At 36.5% G+C, this 16,775-nt stretch overlaps 2 protein-coding genes across 2 annotated transcripts in view; both read right to left on the bottom strand.

The window, feature by feature from the left end:
• Positions 1-229: 229 nt before the first annotated feature.
• Positions 230-9,418, bottom strand: LOC120510831 (retinol dehydrogenase 8-like). Its single transcript, XM_039727085.1, has 6 exons — positions 7,916-9,418; positions 6,667-6,828; positions 5,232-5,411; positions 4,078-4,171; positions 2,255-2,438; positions 230-1,390 (listed from the first exon to the last, which is right to left on the bottom strand). Exons 1-6 carry the CDS (start codon positions 8,010-8,012, stop codon positions 1,157-1,159), a joined length of 951 nt encoding a protein of 316 aa, XP_039583019.1. The 5' UTR covers positions 8,013-9,418; the 3' UTR covers positions 230-1,156.
• Positions 9,419-9,631: 213 nt separating this feature from the next.
• The window catches only part of CCDC18 (coiled-coil domain containing 18), a 22,530-nt gene continuing 15,386 nt past the window's right edge, over positions 9,632-16,775 (bottom strand). The window contains exons 21-25 of the mRNA XM_039727083.1: positions 16,101-16,314; positions 15,449-15,548; positions 14,348-14,464; positions 13,770-13,915; positions 9,632-10,934 (exon numbers count right to left, since the gene is read on the bottom strand). Of these exons, the coding sequence (XP_039583017.1) occupies positions 13,784-13,915; positions 14,348-14,464; positions 15,449-15,548; positions 16,101-16,314 (563 nt within the window). The 3' untranslated portion in view covers positions 9,632-10,934; positions 13,770-13,783. The remainder of the gene's footprint in view (positions 10,935-13,769; positions 13,916-14,347; positions 14,465-15,448; positions 15,549-16,100; positions 16,315-16,775) is intronic.

Here is a 16,775-nt window from a genome sequence, read left to right as displayed (position 1 = left end):
TTTTGCAGGAGGTGTGAGCCGGGAGCGCCTGGGGGCCTCTCCTGTCCCTCGGTCCCGTGCCTGCCGCCCCGGGGCCGTCCCTGCACCCCGGGCAGCACCGAAAGCGCCACCAGTGCACGGCGAGCCCGGAGCTCCTGCGGGGCTCAAACCCGCACGGCCCGGAGCCCCTGCGGGGCGAGGCAGGGCAGGGCAGGGCGGGGCCGCTGCGGGTCCCAGCACGGAATCAGGTGCTGGCCCTCAGCACTGAAGGGAGGACAAGGACAGCTCCTGCATGGCGGGGAGCTCAGCTGGCCTGGGTGACACAGGGACAGGGCAGGAACGGGAATGCCGGGCACGGTCAGCACCGGGAGCAGCCCTGCCGCCGGCTCCTGCAGGCCTCGCCTGCTCCACTGGCAGAATTTTGGTGTAACACATACTCACTAGCAGAGCTTGGAACAAGAGGGTTCTGTGTCAGACACCGAATCTACTGAAGGCATTTAGTGGATTGAGATTGCTTATAACTGACAATACTTTGTTTTCAAAAAGTAGTACCCAGACAGTAAGAAGATATTTTATTTTAGGATGCTTTAAAAAACCATTTTATTGCTCACTAAGTGCAATGTGCTTGTAACCATTGCATATAAAGGAAACATTCAAAATATAATAATATATATGCATAATAAATATTCTACTAGTTACACTTAAAGATTGATGAGACTTTCTCTTATGTTGCTGATAAATAGATCTAACTTCTGGAAATGAGAATGCCAGTGTGACTGAGCGATTACCAATTCTACCCTAATAAGTAAAGACATTTTTATGATATTAAGAATCTAAATCATTTGCATACTGTACACCCCTCAGTGTGTATTATATCCAAGTGAAGGAGGTCAGGTTAATATTGAATACACAAATATCAGTCAGTGTTCATACTCCTAAGAAAACATCTCTGGAGAAAGCAAACACTAAACAGAATAAAGCTATAGTTAGAGGATTTTAATTGCAAGGTTCTGCAAACAGTAACATTCAAGAGATACACATTGAAATTAATATCTTAGCTAAGCTCAAAAAATATCTTGCATGCCTTTTCATAATTACAGAGCAAAGGCATTTGAATAACACTGTGTCGTCAGTAGCTACAAAAAGTAATTCCAATTTGCACTATATAATCTCATACTTATTGTGAAGGTTTTCCCAGGTCAAAGCTCTTTCTGCTTCTCCACCTTAGCAATTTGATGAAGTTGAGACTTGCACTGAAGATTTTGTCATGCTGAAAAACCATTTTGTAGAATATGTCAATGGGTAGATCTCCATTTGGGTCTGCATACTTCAGAGTTGTCATGGGAGTATACAAGGTGTTGGTCTGGTGGCGAAAAGGTGGATTTTCTGCAAGAATTATCTTTACTGTATGCTGTAGAGATGGAGAAATAGAATTTTAAAAGAACCTTTACCAAGATAGTAAAGTAAAAACCCAATTTTCAGTGGAAACGAAGAAGAATAAAGTGCTGGAATTATGTAAAACCCTGTATATAGTTTTATTAGATCATTAGAAATTCTTCTTGAAATATTTGAAGGTTATAAGAAGTATTTCTTATTTATTCTTCTATTTCTGTTTTTCTGTACCAGATAGCACCTGACAACTTAAGTATCCTGAGTAGTCTTCCAAATGATTGTGGGCTTATATGCCCACAGTAGGTAGAATCTCTCTTTTGCAGTTCATTGGTGAAGGATCAGGACAGTGCCTTTTGCAGCAAGATCTGGCAATCTTCCGTTGACACTGAAGCTGTTCCTTAGCAGCAAACACCTGAAATCATCATCCCCTCCCACAGCTTGCCTAAACTTGTCTTCCTGCAGGAAGCTCCAAGCACCATCCATGTTTCTTTTATTGTGCCTTGGTGGCCTGGGGTGGCTGTGTGAACTTCCCTTAGAGGAGGGATTATGAGTGAGATGGGAAGGAACAGAGCTTCACCCATGCTGGGAACCCTGGGTGGATGGATGGTAACAATGCAGAATATTCAGACTTCACCAGAGGATGTAATGGGCATCTAATATCTCAGTGGTATTGAAATTACAATTCATATTTATCGTCAATACTTCAAAATGACCATTCTTTTGTAGAGTTTTGTTTAAAACACTGAAAATACTTGGAATTTTTAAAAAAACTTTTTGTGTACATTACCTTTAATTAAATTGACTGCTTCTACCAGAAAAACCCACCAACCACTGCACTCATAAAGTACAAAGAAGAAAAAAAGATGAATTTTTGATGAGTTACCTCTGCAACATCTTCAGCACTTTGTCCCAGGCTCTGGAAAATTTGTTTGTAATTTTTAAGGTAAATATTAGTAAACATCTCAGCTGTTTCTTCATCTGCAGCTGAAAGATCCATTTTCATTCCATCTTCAAACACTTTTCTTTCAAACTCTGTAACCACGGGGCCTGGTTCAATCAAACTTAACCTGTTAAAAAAAAAAAAAAACGACAAAAGGTTAACTGGTTGTTGACTATCCTCCATGGAAAATACACCCTCAATCCTTCTCCAGAAGGAACACTGAGGAGTTGCACTAGCAAACAGTAAATACCAGTACTTTCTGTAAAGGCAATCCATAGTGCATTGCTGCTGTGCTGCTCCTCCTACCCATCACATGCAGTAGTAGAAACCTGCACAGTTTCATTTTCAGAGAAGTGCTGTAACTTAATTCATGACATAAATGAGTGCAGTTGTTACCTGCTGTCTCACAGCTGTGGAATCTAAGGGTGATTTATTCACAAGGACTTACCAGATATTAAGAAAAATAATTAATGGATAGTAACAAAATGCATGACTTTCTGGACCAAGTCCTGCATAGGTTTCTTTGTTTCTCATGATAATACTAGAAGTAGCTGAAAGAGATGGGGGAATTGCCCAAACATAGATTTTGTTTGTCAAGCTGTTAGTGTTACATAATTTAAGATCCTACCACTACATAATAATAAAATACAATACAGAGATTTTTACTGTGGGTGGACAGATTCTGGCTGCTGCCAGATCTGAAAGTTTTTATTTTGATAAACACAGCCACTGTGTTTATCAAAACACTCTTTGGGATTGGGCCCTTACTGGACTTGAGTTCTTCAGGGGATGTTCTAAAGGCTCTTCTTTAAAACTACATCAAGCTATTGACCTTCACAGCAGAATTCCAGCTACTGCTGGAATTAAGCCCTTTCTTCTGCATCACTCTTCCCATTAGACCTTGAATTTGTTTTATTATACTTCCTTTTATAACCTCTTTTTTGCTGTGTCTTATACTCTTGAAATCTCATTATGAATTGTGGTATATCCTGTGTATTATTACATTTATTTTAAATCCCTCCAAACTTTGCAGAGCAATATGCAGCATCACAGTTCTGTCTCTGAAATTCCACAACAGCAGCTGTCTTTTTTTCCACAAGGCCTAAATGCTTAGACACACAGAGATGCAATGGACATTTACCAGTTATTGGAGTTTGCACAAAGAATAGTAGGAGAATTACAAGAGTGTGAATATACATGTGACAAACCAAACCTGAAGTCCCACAGACAATGAACAGGACTGGCCTCCTAAATGCTATCTAAAATGTTAGGAATAGTACATCGCACTCCTCACTTCCCTCCCACCTCCCTTCATTACAGGTATCTCATCCTGTAACATTCTGATGGATTTGCACTGCTCAGTCTCTATGAGCCCTTGAACTTTTTTATTTGTGAATTGCCTAAGGACATTATCCTTTCTAAGGGGAAAGATCACAGGTCAAATTTATAATTTTATTCCTGTGATATTGTATGTAAGAATCTGTTTTCAGAAGCATTGCATGAACTGTATTTTATCCAAAGCTAAATAGCCTTTAACTCTTCAAGAGAATGTTTATTCTAACATCTAGATCTTTTTATTTGCTTATATAATGTGAAGAGTGTGGGCATTTCTATGTCTTTTGTGATGTAGTTTTCAAGGGCTTCTCAGTCTATTTAGCAGCAAGCTTTAAAGATTTTTTTCCTACCTCTGAATATATTTTAAACTATCTAATATACAATTGACACAAGTGGATCAATACCATTTACACCAGTGGATCAATACTTACTGCAGCTTGAACTTGAGTGCTTGTATAGCTAAACTTTCACAGAATCCTTCCACAGCAAACTTAGATGCAGCATAAACATCATTAAATAAGATACCTGATGGTACAAACAAAACATCCTGAGAATGTGATTTTATCCAACATACTAATGGTTTGATTTTAGGAACACGTGTTTTCCCAAAGTTTCTACAGTCATGCTAGAAAGCATTAGAAAAGTCCTTGTGCACACTGAATCTAAATACCAATTTTTGCATATGTTATCAGAATTGCTTAGTCTAGCAAAGATGCTTGACTAATGCTTTTCCTCCCCCTAGCTGATGCTGTGGTCTCCCTGGATGATATTATTTTGTAGTCTAAGATATGAAATTGTCTGTAAATATAATACCATCTGCATTATTTATCAGCAAGACTTTAATAGACTCTAGATGAACACAGAGGCGCAGTGTAATGCAGGAGATACAATTATGCAAGAGATCCAGCTTGCATCTGAGCAATTTAGAAAAAGCACTACATCAATCCATTGAGGTGGAGGGTAAGTGTTCTATTAAAATACCAGTTCTTGGAGTTTGATGGAGGACCCTTGCTCACCAGAATAATCCAGGTAAGATCAATGTCACAGTTGTAATAAAAAAAAACAAAACCAAACAGCTAGACAGGGTGGGACACAAGAGTAGGAATATCATTATCTGTCACTAAAATTTGACTCTCGAGTGTTGCGAGATGAGAAACTTTACAAAAAGGTGGTACAGCTGTCCAGGATTGGATTTTATTCTATTACTACTGTGCAGAGCACAGTAAACATGACTGTCTGTTCCCCTAATTTTTTCCAAGAGGAAAGAGAAAAGTAATGCTAAGCCCTATTTTCCAGATAATAAAAATACAACAATTTTTTTTTTTTAATTACAGTTTAAGTTAAAACTTTAAAAAAAATTACCCTGCAGGTTTTGTTGTTAAAATGCTGTGAGAATAGCTGTGTAGTAACAAACTACCTGGATGCATAAAACTCACCAAGTGCTTTTTATAGTTGGAACTTCAGCATTACAAAGCACAAGAGTCAGATATGCCAGCTCCTACTTTTTTTTTTCCCTAAAAGGAGGAAAGCTTTGGATTTTGAACACTGAACTCTTAGCTCAAGTAAACAGGAACACTAACTTTACCTTGTATTCCCATAACACTGCTTATTATAACTATATGGCCACTCTTTCTCCTCTTCATGTCAGGCAAGATCTCCTTCAGGAGTCGAACCAGGCCGAAGAAGTTGGTGTCCATCACAGTTTTCATTTCCTCGATGGTCTGACATTCAATAGGTCCAATGAGCCCCATTCCAGCATTGCTCACTGCACAGAATGGGAGACAACAGCAGGAAAAACATCCATCAACATCAACTTGTAATTGTTACTGGAAAGCATTTGAAAGGAATGTGAGGATTAAGGGTTAAATGATCCTAAATGATCCTAAATAATCCTTAAAGAAAGGATTAAAAGATGTTAGTCAGTAGAGCTTTCCAAATACATTTGACATTTCCATATGTCTTTATTTTTAATCATGCTTTTAATCAAATTTAAATTATCTGCTATTTTTCATTTTAACTAATTTATTTCTGATTAGTCCTTTTTAAAAAAAAATAAAAAGGGATTACAGGAAAATAAGTCAAGAATTACTTGTATTTTTTTATAATTCAGTATTAAGAATTGGAAGCTACAGTCAATACCCATAGGAATTAATAGAAAGCTTCAAAAAGTGATATACCAAGCCATATTTTGGTCTGGTTTTTGTTTTATAATCATTCATCAATCTTCAAGAGGAAGTAACCCCCCCAACAAAATAAACAAACACACAATTCCATTGATCTTTATTTGCCTCCTAGATATTTATAAGTGGGGAATGATGACAGGACTGGCATTCTGCTCTAGGAGTAGTACATCAAATTAGAGTATAATAAATTTTGCAGAAATACTTGTTAAGCACTGCTTTAATAATTAATGAGAAAAAAGGCAAGTCCATAATTTTCTAGTAGGTAAGACTTAATAGCTGATGGTGTAAGTAGTTCCAATAAGATACTAATATTTATTTTTAGCAAAACAAAATGAAAACACTTATTACTGAATGATTTGTAAAGTACCATTTCAATTCTCAATACAAAATGGAAACATCCCTATTTTTTTGCATTTGTTCTTTTACTTGCTAATTCCCAGTGCTGTTGCTTTCTTAGTGCAGACAGGAGTTACCATCATTGTATAAAGGTCTATGCTTCATCAATAGTGTGGAAAGTCTTGCTCATGAAGGTGCCAGTTTAGGCAAAATTTCTCACATTTACTACAAAAGTATATGGTTTCATCCAAGACACCTCCCTGTGATCAAGTTTCTCCTTTGTAAACAGGGAAAACCATCTTCCCTACTTCATGGAAGCTGGGTGAGATTCAATTCACTTATATCTGCATGAAGTCTTAAGAATCTTCACCAAAATATACTATGTAATTATTATTATTTTGATAATTTAAAAAGTACACTAATGAAACTTCTCCAGGGTATTTGAGACAATGCTGTACAGAAATCTGGTATCTGTTGATAGCACACACATCCTGTACTTGCCCAGGACATCAATCCTTCTGTCAGGGATGCTGTTCACACAGGTTTTAATAGACTGCTCATCACAGACATCCAGCTGTTTAATCTCGAGGGTTTTGCCCAGCCTGTGACCTGCAGCTTCCTCCAGTGGTGCTTTCTTGGCCAGGTTCCTCATTGTGGCAAACACTGCAACACACCAGAAATCAAATCTGTACCATGGCACTCCTACTGAGAAGTATTAAAGAACAGTGCTTTTACATCCAGGTCTTAATATCAGTGATAGAAACCAGATAAAAACTAAAAGATTCTATTTTTAGCATATAGTGTCACTAATTTCCCAGTCTGGTTATGAAATCCTCAAGAAATTAAAAAGAAGAAGCTCTGCATAATGAAGAACACGGGGTGTATAAAGGATAATACTGTCACTAAAATATTAAAAAAATGGGTGTCAAATTATGCCACTAAATTGTTTTTAGGTATCCAAACCCTAATTCTGCATTCTAGGTTTACCTTTTTTTTTTTCAATGACCACACTATTTAGCAGGACAACCATCATTTTATTAAAAAGTGAAGACATAACTCCTTAGGTTGAAAAAATGTTTTTGTAAGCTACTTCTCAAAATTGAAATTAGTTGTTATTGTAGCCTAACGGCTCAGAAAGCTCTAGATCTGCCTCCTGTCAGTTAGCAGGAAAACACTGTGACTGAATTGCCACAGATTGCTGCCTTCACCTTGCCATCCATTTTCAATCATAGCAAATACCCTGCTTTGCAGCAATAAGACAAAGCCCAGCCCTTTTGTTCACCTGCCTACACAGGCTTGGAATAATGAAATGTGCTTTAAGCAAAAAATTGCAAATTTAGAAACTGTTTACCTAAAGTCATTGCTTTGGTCTTCAAATGGACATGGGCCTGTATATACACAGATTTTAGTAGCCAGAAGCAAAGCTAACCACAGCTGTGAACATATACCCAGAGCAGCATAAACTACAGATATTATCAGATATTTCTTTTTTACTACTGTCCTTTTTCATTGCAGGTGTGTGTACACTATTCAGCTCCAATAGTTGATCCATTTCAATAAAGGTACAGAAATATCAACTGCTTACAGAAATCAGTATCTTTTCACTGGATTTTCTCAACAGGAGAAGAGGAAAACGAACCAGAAACGAGTCACCAAACTGAATACAACCATCTGTTAAATCACAGAGAAAAAACCAGCACCATCTCAAATGGTATGTTTTTGTAAAGATAAAGAACAGATAGACTGTTACCTTTAAATCTTTTCTGTTCATCTTTTGCCATTTTTACAGCTAATGCCAGTCCAATTCCTGAGGAGCAACCTGTAATGAGGACATTTCTTCTTGCCATCCTCTTCACTGAGTGGTTCAATTCTTCACAGGAGCAACAACATAAATGTAACTACAGCATAATGTGACTGGCCTTTAATACTATCTCCACCTTCCCTGAGTCAACAAATCTGAAAATGCACACCTGGACCATGCATGATTAAGGGATAATCTCCAACTAAACAAAACAGAAGCAGATGCTCCTACATGTGCTTATAATCTGCATTATCAAAACTGATCAATACAGAATTTGACTAATCTATAAACTGAGGCACTTGTAAACTACATGGATTGTTTTTAATAGAATAACTAGTTTGCACAGTGCTAGCAGGAAAAGTCTTTTCCACAATTACCATTGGTCTGTAGTGCTAAGTTCTGCACTCACATCTCTGGAAAGTAAACTGCACCCAGAGTGGGATCCCCCTGCTAAAGCTCTTCAGAATTCCTACACCTACAGCACCTCCTGGTTCTTTTACAGCACATTGAGAAATGGATTTCTTCCCTGATGCCTTACTATTGTAAGAGTCTTATAGGCATTACAGAAAAAAACAACCCAAATTGCAAAATGGGATGGGAACTCAGAAGGAAACAATTTGTTGGACAGACTCCTCAGATTTCCTTTTGGCAGTGTTCCCAACCAAGAACAGAGAAAGTCAGCAAGCATGCAGTGGAGAACTGACAGGAAACATTGAACAGACCAGCCTCATTACATTCTTGCTAAGACTGAAATCTCAACACTTCTGATTCTGCAACTGACACGTCAGAAATTTAAAAAAATAAGAACTGGCCTGATGTCTAGGTTTTGGAGAAAACATTTTACACATAAACTGTGGATTAAAAAGGGGCATTTGGGCGGGCACTTCAGTGCAATTCATGTTTAACATACAGTAACTGTAGGTATACTACATTCAGGAAGAAAATCAGTCCCTTGTTTCTGTCCTGAGTGACAGGAAAAAGAAAAACCTTAATAAGCAATTAGCCTTATGAACAGCATTCAGCTAATTGCAATGCCATTATACACAGTAAAATGTTTTTCAAGACACAACAACCCCATGTAAATGCAACACACTTCAGAAGAATGAACTTAGTGTTCCAGGATTTGCATAGATGTAAATTGGATAGTAACTCAAGAAAAGTAGGACACCACAGAAATATTTAACAGAAATTATGTTTTAAAAAGTCCATCCTTTCCAAAAGAAATAAATTGGCTTGAACAGTATAAGTGGAATCCTTAACTTCTCAGGCAAGCAACAAAATAGCAAAACATCTAAAGATAAAATATAATTATGATTCTCCTTATTTATCAAGTTTGTCCCACAGTTTAACCAGATAAGTTAGCATACAGACAAAATTTCAGTGCAAATGCTATTTAGCTGATTCAGAGATTAGGCAAATTGCTTTTGCTGCTCATGCACATTTATATTTAGTGCATGTAGGAGGAGCAAATGAGGCATTATACAATGCTAGTTAGTGGAATTCCATTAGTGTTGTGATGCAGCTGTAATTAAGGACTGGTTATATTTTCCACTTGAAATCCTGGTTTGAAGGGCTTATATAGTCCACTGCTTTAAAAAAATCTGTCAGAAATTTGATGCATACACTTCTAGGCTGAAGGCAAAGTGATGTGAGAGTTAAAAATAAAAACAGTTTAATTTAAATTATTGCACCAGTCAATCTAATTCTAAGATTTTCCCTTTACAGTTATGTAGAGAAAAAATAGCTTGATTTAAAACACACAATATATGTATTTCTGTAACAGTGGGTTTTGTCACATCATAATTTCCACAATAGCAGAATAAATAATCTGAAACTGCAGAAATACTTTAGATGAGTGTATCTTGACTTATCAATGGTAGCAGAATGTGTGGCTGGTTTTGCAGAACCACTAAACGTGGAACATGTGGCATTTGTGGAACGTGTTTACATAAAGTGAAAGAGCCAGTACTGCCCAAGGAGTTTAGCAAACTGCCACTTGCAGAGTTTCTGGATACCTCAGATAGGTTTGTTGGCTAAGACACACTTTTAATATACAAAACACTTAACTGAGGCCTTGTATTCAAACTGAAACACATTCAATTCTATTCCTCTTCTTTACATCAAATAACTTCAGTAACTTGATTTCTGAAGTATGAATCACATCTTAGTGCACCTAAATCATGTGTGCATTAATCAGACTTAGACTGATGCCTCAAAAGCATATTTGCAGTTACTGATGCTTATGTAAATACAAAAGTGGGGCCACTAGCCATTCATACCAGGTTAATTGTGCAATACTTTTGGAAACCTGGAAATAAATATGTTTTAGAATGCATAGTTATGATGTGAATTTAATCAATGGGAATTTTTGTGTGGATTTTTGTTTGATTAAAAATCTCAAAAGAAACAACCTCAAGCTTTATGGCCCTTTCCCACAACCCTGTGCATCTTAAAGATACTGCTTGGAGTAAAGCAAGCAGGTTTTGCCAGTGTCTATGATCAAATCAGTGTCCCAAAACATCTTACAAACAGGTACATTTTAATAATATGTTGTGTCTGCATCACTGCATTTGTACAAAACAAGATAAAATTGTCCCAAACAAAAATTGCTAATAAGGTAGCACCATTGTGCTTTTAGTTAGAAGTGAGATATTAAACAAGCACATAATTTAAAAACCTTTGAAAAAGATGACAGCTGAAATTAATCCCCACAACTTAAAATAAATCGTTTTATTCTGAAGTATAAAAGATAAATTAATATGTTTTTATATGAAGGCAATAATCTCAATAACAGTTGGAAAAATAAAAAGGTTGTGGTCTGCTTCAGTACAAATAACTACATGCCTTATTTAGAAATATAACTTTAAAATGTCCTCTTTGAATGCACAGTGATGATGCCAGCAGCAGCATCCCTGGGTAGGGAATTGTCCAATGGGCAGCAGCAGTGATTCCTTCACAGTTCTTGCACCTGAAACAAAATATGTGATGACCATATCTAAATCCATTTGTACCAACATGTTACTTTTCATTATTAAACTTTATCTTACAAATTCAAGAAAACTAACAGCAGGTCTCAAGTCCACGGCTGCCATCTCAAATCCTGATTTATGTTATTAATGCATTTTTGTTCATTGTTCTTGTAACTGAAGTACATTTGCTTTCTCCAAAAGCACAACTCACAAATTTTCCAATACCATATTAAGTTCCAGCAGATAAGAAGGAAAACATTAGGTAGAATAGTTTTGAGAAGAAATCTTCATATGCAAATCCTTGTAAAAATTTTGTACAGCCTAAATGAACACTGTCTTTTGAAATAACTCCTCTGCATGAGGCTAAAGATTCATGTAGGATTGCATTGTTGTTCTTAAGTTGCTAACAGTTCAGGAAGTGTCTGTAGAAACCCCATCCACAGTATCAAGGTATCAAGAGGGAAAAGCCTATGATGTCCACCAACACCAAGAGAGAAAAATAGCAAAACAAATGAAGCTGTGTAGAGAAATTAATGAGCCAAACACAGCATGTTTGAGGTTACAGTTTTTTGTTAGTTTCTAGAGCTTTACTATCCCTACCCCTCCTTTTAAAAACAAGTGTATATGCTGGATCTAATTATTCATTTATAGAAAAAAATAGAGTTTTAGTTGTCTTCAGGATATATCTACAGCAGCCATGTTTACATTAGCTAGTGCTGGAACACAACTATCAGCCACTACTGTTTCACATCATATTCCACTAAGGTTCCTGTACCTCATAAATTTAAAAAGAGGTTATGTTGGTTCTCTGTTTATCTATCCATGCTTAGCTAGGTGTTTATTCTTTAAGAGGAATGCTATACATACTGTACACAAACACTTGTAAGTAGCATATAAGCAGCTTACAGCTAACAAATGAAAGATTACAGTAATTCCTATTTTTTATGCTATGCACAGTTTTTCAAAAATGTTGTAAAAATCACTTTTTAGAAAAGTCAGTCATTGCAAGCACTAATTTTTTCTTACTTCATTTTAATACAATTTTACTTCCCATTTCAGAAGGAACTATGGCCACAAAAAATTAGTTTGCTGTAAATCCAGTCTGCCTTTTTTTTTTTAATAAAGAAAATTACTTCAATTTCCCAGAAAAATGAAAAAAGCCATTCTTAGTGTTCAGGAAGATATTTTCAGTTCCTTTATTTTGAATATTTACAGCTTCTAAGGGTAGCCGAGTGCTGTATTGTTACAAAATCTTCACTGCAGATTGAAGCACAGTAAGAACAAAGAATGATTCAACTGAAAACTCTGTGACCTGGTTATTTTATGAGTCCCAAAGGGACAGAGTGGACTAGAACACAAATCAACCCTCCCAGCAATTCCTTCCCTGAGCTAATATATTTTCTGTAATAAGCAAGGAAGGCAATGTATTAAGAAGAAAAAGAATGAGACAGACTGTACCCCTGGGCAAGACATACACACTGCCTCTCCACCCCTTTTCCCTAAATAGATTAGGCAATTTATTTTTTAGAACTAGGACAGAAAATTTCTGTGGAAGTCTGGTTAACCAGTCTGCAATGTGTTACTAATGGAGAAAGTGTTTTCTTGCGTTATGTTAATATACTTAATTTTTAAACAAAGAAGGAACCATATAATATTCTAAATATTATATTCTAAATGGAGCCAGAAGCCCTTTGCAACATATTTCATGGTTTGTACAGAATACTTCTAAAATCCAGTGGGTTTTTACCTACTTCACTGCAATGAAAATAAAATTTCATTTCCTTATCTCAAGTCTTGGTAGGCATATGACCAGAGTAGGTCTATTTTCAAAGCCTTTCTTATATCATTCTTTAGCCTCTTCCTACCTGGTATTCCTTAGCAAAAACAAGACAATTTATCTGGAAAGAAAGAGTCTAGTCAGCAAATTATACAGGGGCTAGCTAGGAAATGCTTTCTTTCACAATCATCCCTTAAGAAAAGTTAGAAATTGTTAATGGTATGTGTGAAAGGTAGCAGCAGTCACTGTCCTGTTCTTGATCATCATCAATAACCCAAAGGAATTCAAGATGGCAGAGCTGACATTGCTTTAATTTGCAGTGAAACAACCTTCACATTCAGCTGTGACACAGCAAAGCCCTCGTGATCTAGAATACAGACCAAAGGCCTTTGTGTTCACACAGAAATGAGGCTTCTCTGATGCCTCACCCTAGGGAAAACAAACACATAAATGCAGCATAACCAAAGTGGCAGAGGCCATCTTGGCTTTGGTGTTCTGCTCTTGCTTGGAATCATCCTTGACTGAACTTATTTCTGCAGAAGCCTGTTTATCTCAGGTCCCATTTGTACTTGTAGAGACTGATTCAGGCACCAAACCAAAGATTTGTATAATTCACAAATTAGCTGTCTTCTTGAGTCCCTCCACACACTCCCATTCATTAGGCCAAAAAATTCTCACTTCTCCTTCCTACCAGCATGCTAGAGCTTCGTGGCCTTTGATGCAATAATTTTCACAAGACAGGTGCTAAGTCATAAGAAGCTCTCATCATAAAGCATATTGCTTTGTTTCCTTTCAAGGAAGACCATATCATCCATAGCCAGAAAATCATGTCCCTAAAGATAAATCAGTAACCAAATTTCTCCACCGAAAGCAGACAATTAAGGCTTTGCCATAAAGTCTGTAATTTTAAAATAATTAAACTTAGGGGATATAGAATACAATGATTCTGGGAGAAGTAATGACACTTATACTAAACAGACACTATATAATTTCTTCTAGGCAGTACAGTATGGCATTAAAAATTGATAATTTGTTGTCTATCCAAGGTATGTTTTACCTTTCCAAGAGCTTCTAGGCCATGTTGGTTTCTTTAATTCTTTTTTTCTTCAGCTGATTTATTTCCTGATCTCTCTGGAGCAATTCAAACTCTTTTTCACGAAGCTCATCTTTAGAATGCTGGAGTTTCTTCTCTAAGCTCTCAATCTGAACAGAAAATGCAATTAAATCAGAACCAATATTTTACCAAAGTCACAACAATTTTATTAAAAAAAGCCCAAACCCACAAAACAAACAAAACTCCCAAATATTGTCAGTATTGACCCTGACTTTGGATTCCTCTGTCAATTTTTTACTTTGTCTACATTTTCCTTTACTAAAAGAGAAGTTTGGGAGCCATATCATATCAAGTGAAAAATCGGTTTTCATTTTTGCACTGTTATAGCCTTACAAAATTTATAGTTTTAATTGACAAACATCTATTTTTACTGGTACATTCCTTCCCTCTCCCTACAATAAAAAAGAGGTTTTATCTTCTAGATTAAATCTGGCCAGCTATCTGAGTCCCAGGATCAGACTCTCTCACAGAATTAGCTGTCCTTTGTTAGAGAAACTGTCTTTTTGATTAAGAAGAAATACCTGTTTATTGCATTCCTTAATTTCCAGCTCTGATTTCTCTAAATTACACTGTAATTGAATTATTTGTTGCTCCATTTCTCCCTTATGCTCACGAACTGTCATATCCAGTTGTGTAATCTAGAGGTAAAAAAAAAGAAAAGGAAATATTTTATTTTGAACTAATATGCAGATTTTATGAAGCCATATTACAAACTATGAGAGCAAAGTGAATGAAATTAATCCTTTGTAGCCTCAAGAGTATTATCTTGAGTAGTCAATATAAAGCTACACCCTAGCTATTTCATTTAAATAGTGGCTAAACATAAAAAAAAAGGGGAAAATTGGGAAAAATGTTAGGTCCTCATATACACATAATACAAACCTAGTTATCCTTTTCACAGAAATATGAGTGGTTTATTGTACTAATTCACCTTGTTAGGAAGTGCCAAATTTTGCCAAAGCAAAAAAATTCAGTTCATCAAATGCTTTGATGACTTCCTGGGGCAGTTCACAGGGTACTGTGGCAAAAATACATTGCAAGATCTGGCCTCCTTACAGTGTCAGTTCTTGGAACAGACTTACTCAAATCCCCACTCCTTCTCTCTGAACCTCAAATATGCTTAAAGACAAAGGCTGGTGGACAAAGAATTTTCCCATGATGGGTATCAAATCCTGAAGCCAGACCTAAAGTCTGAAAATATTTCAAGTGAGCTACAGAAATTTTTTCACAACAAAGATACCATTTCATATTTAGAGGCTGCTTTAATGTGAATCAATCAAGCTCCAGTGCAAACAAGGACAGGAATCTGCCATCTCCAAGCACCCTTCAGCACAGATCTTTCCTTCCTCTTAGCAAACATCAAGATGAGAACAGTTGCCCCATAACTTTATCACTAATGAAGAATCTTGGGACAGGTTATGGCATAAGGCTTCTGATTTCCCTGGTACATAAGGCTTCAACAGCACAGAGCTGTTTGAGGTTGGCACTGTGGCTGTAGGAACCAGTACAGTTTGAGACAATACATCAAGCAACCAAACCTAGCAGGCCTAACCTAACTTTTCATAAGTTATCTGCTATATAACAGGAATAATTGTCAGTATCATGCTTAGAAATTATCTCACCTGAGCTACTCTTTGTTTTAGTTCCCAATTCCTTTCTTTCAGTGCTTGGTCCATGTCAAGGAGTTCCTGCTTTTTGTCTTCAATTTCATCCTTGCAATACCTGAAATTCTCAATACATTTAATTGCTTAATGCACTTTCTGTTGCTTAGCTTCAAATATCCAGCTTGAAAATCATGAGATCTATTACTTACTTACAGCACATTACCCTAAAGGTGAATTGACTGCAAGGAAACAAACCCAATTAGAATAATTCTGTTAATTATATTCCAGGTGGGGAACTCTTAGTAACGTCATTATTAAGTTATTTAATTTGCTATATCAGGATTCTTTAAAAAAGAAAGTATCATTAATTTGTGGTCAGAAAAGAAACTGGACAATTTGACTATTCTTATGATTACTTCACAGCTTTAAGATTCTAAAAATAATTTAAACAGATTTTAAAACAGAATTCCCCAAAAAGAGTTCAGCACCACTTTTAGAAATTAAAAATGAGCCGAGGATCTCAATTATCAAGTTATCTGATGGCCTCAAAGCACCTAAAAATTATAGAGAGAGCTGCTAAGAGATTAAAAAACTCCATCCAAACTACTTGCTATTCTTAAGGAAAAGCCAACATAACTAAGTTTTCATGACAGAAAAGATACCAGCTCACCTGAGCTCAGTTGTCAGATCCATGATAGCAATGTTCTTCTCCTCCAGAGAGGACTGTGCATTCTGCAATGCATCTTGCAACTCCTGAAGCTGTGTTGAAGTGATCTTTAATTCTCCACAGGCACTCTGTAATGCAGATTCCAGTTCTGCTATTTTCTGTAAGGCTTTCTTGAGGCAAGTCTCACTTTGAAGCAGCTTATCTTCAAAATCATTCACTATTTTACATACACATCACAAAAGAGAATGTTTAATCTTCAGTACATCAGGGTCTTCATGCAACACCACTACCTACTAGCATTTGTGGTCATAATAAATTTTCAGTATCACTATTTTTTAGGACTATTTTAGGACAATCTAGAAAAACAGTGACTACTACAATACAAAAAAATTACCTAAGTAATTGCTATTTTTATTCAGTTCATAATCAACAATTGACCTGAAACATAAGGATATACCTAAAAACATCTGGCCAAGGAGACAGTACAGACACAGTATAGTAACTGACCATTCAGTGCTAGGAATAGTGCAACCAGAATTGCTGCTATTTCTCTGGCTGAAAACAATGGTCCAATTAAACTAGATGGAAGATGATGGACTGGAATGTTATTTCCATAAACTTGTGGGGTTTTCTGTTTGTTTCAAAGAGCTACATTTTTTGAATAGCATATGCCTTTAT

This window comes from Passer montanus, unplaced genomic scaffold (assembly GCF_014805655.1).
Source record: "Passer montanus isolate IOZ18808 unplaced genomic scaffold, ASM1480565v1 scaffold60, whole genome shotgun sequence".
NCBI lineage: Eukaryota > Metazoa > Chordata > Aves > Passeriformes > Passeridae > Passer > Passer montanus.
The sequence above is the reverse complement of the archived record's forward strand: the minus strand, read 5'-3'. Positions and strand labels throughout refer to the sequence as shown.

What these genes read in the sequence shown, in the direction of transcription:
- LOC120510831 (XM_039727085.1), bottom strand. Translation starts at nt 8,012, where the DNA reads ATGGCAAGAAGAAATGTCCTCATTACAGGTTGCTCCTCAGGAATTGGA. An exon ending in GCACTCAAGTTCAAGCTGCA is followed by an intron (nt 2,439 to 4,077) that starts GTAAGTATTGAT and finishes TTTTTTTAACAG; the next exon opens with GTTAAGTTTGATTGAACCAG. An exon ending in GTGCTGAAGATGTTGCAGAG is followed by an intron (nt 1,391 to 2,254) that starts GTAACTCATCAA and finishes CCATCTCTACAG; the next exon opens with CATACAGTAAAGATAATTCT.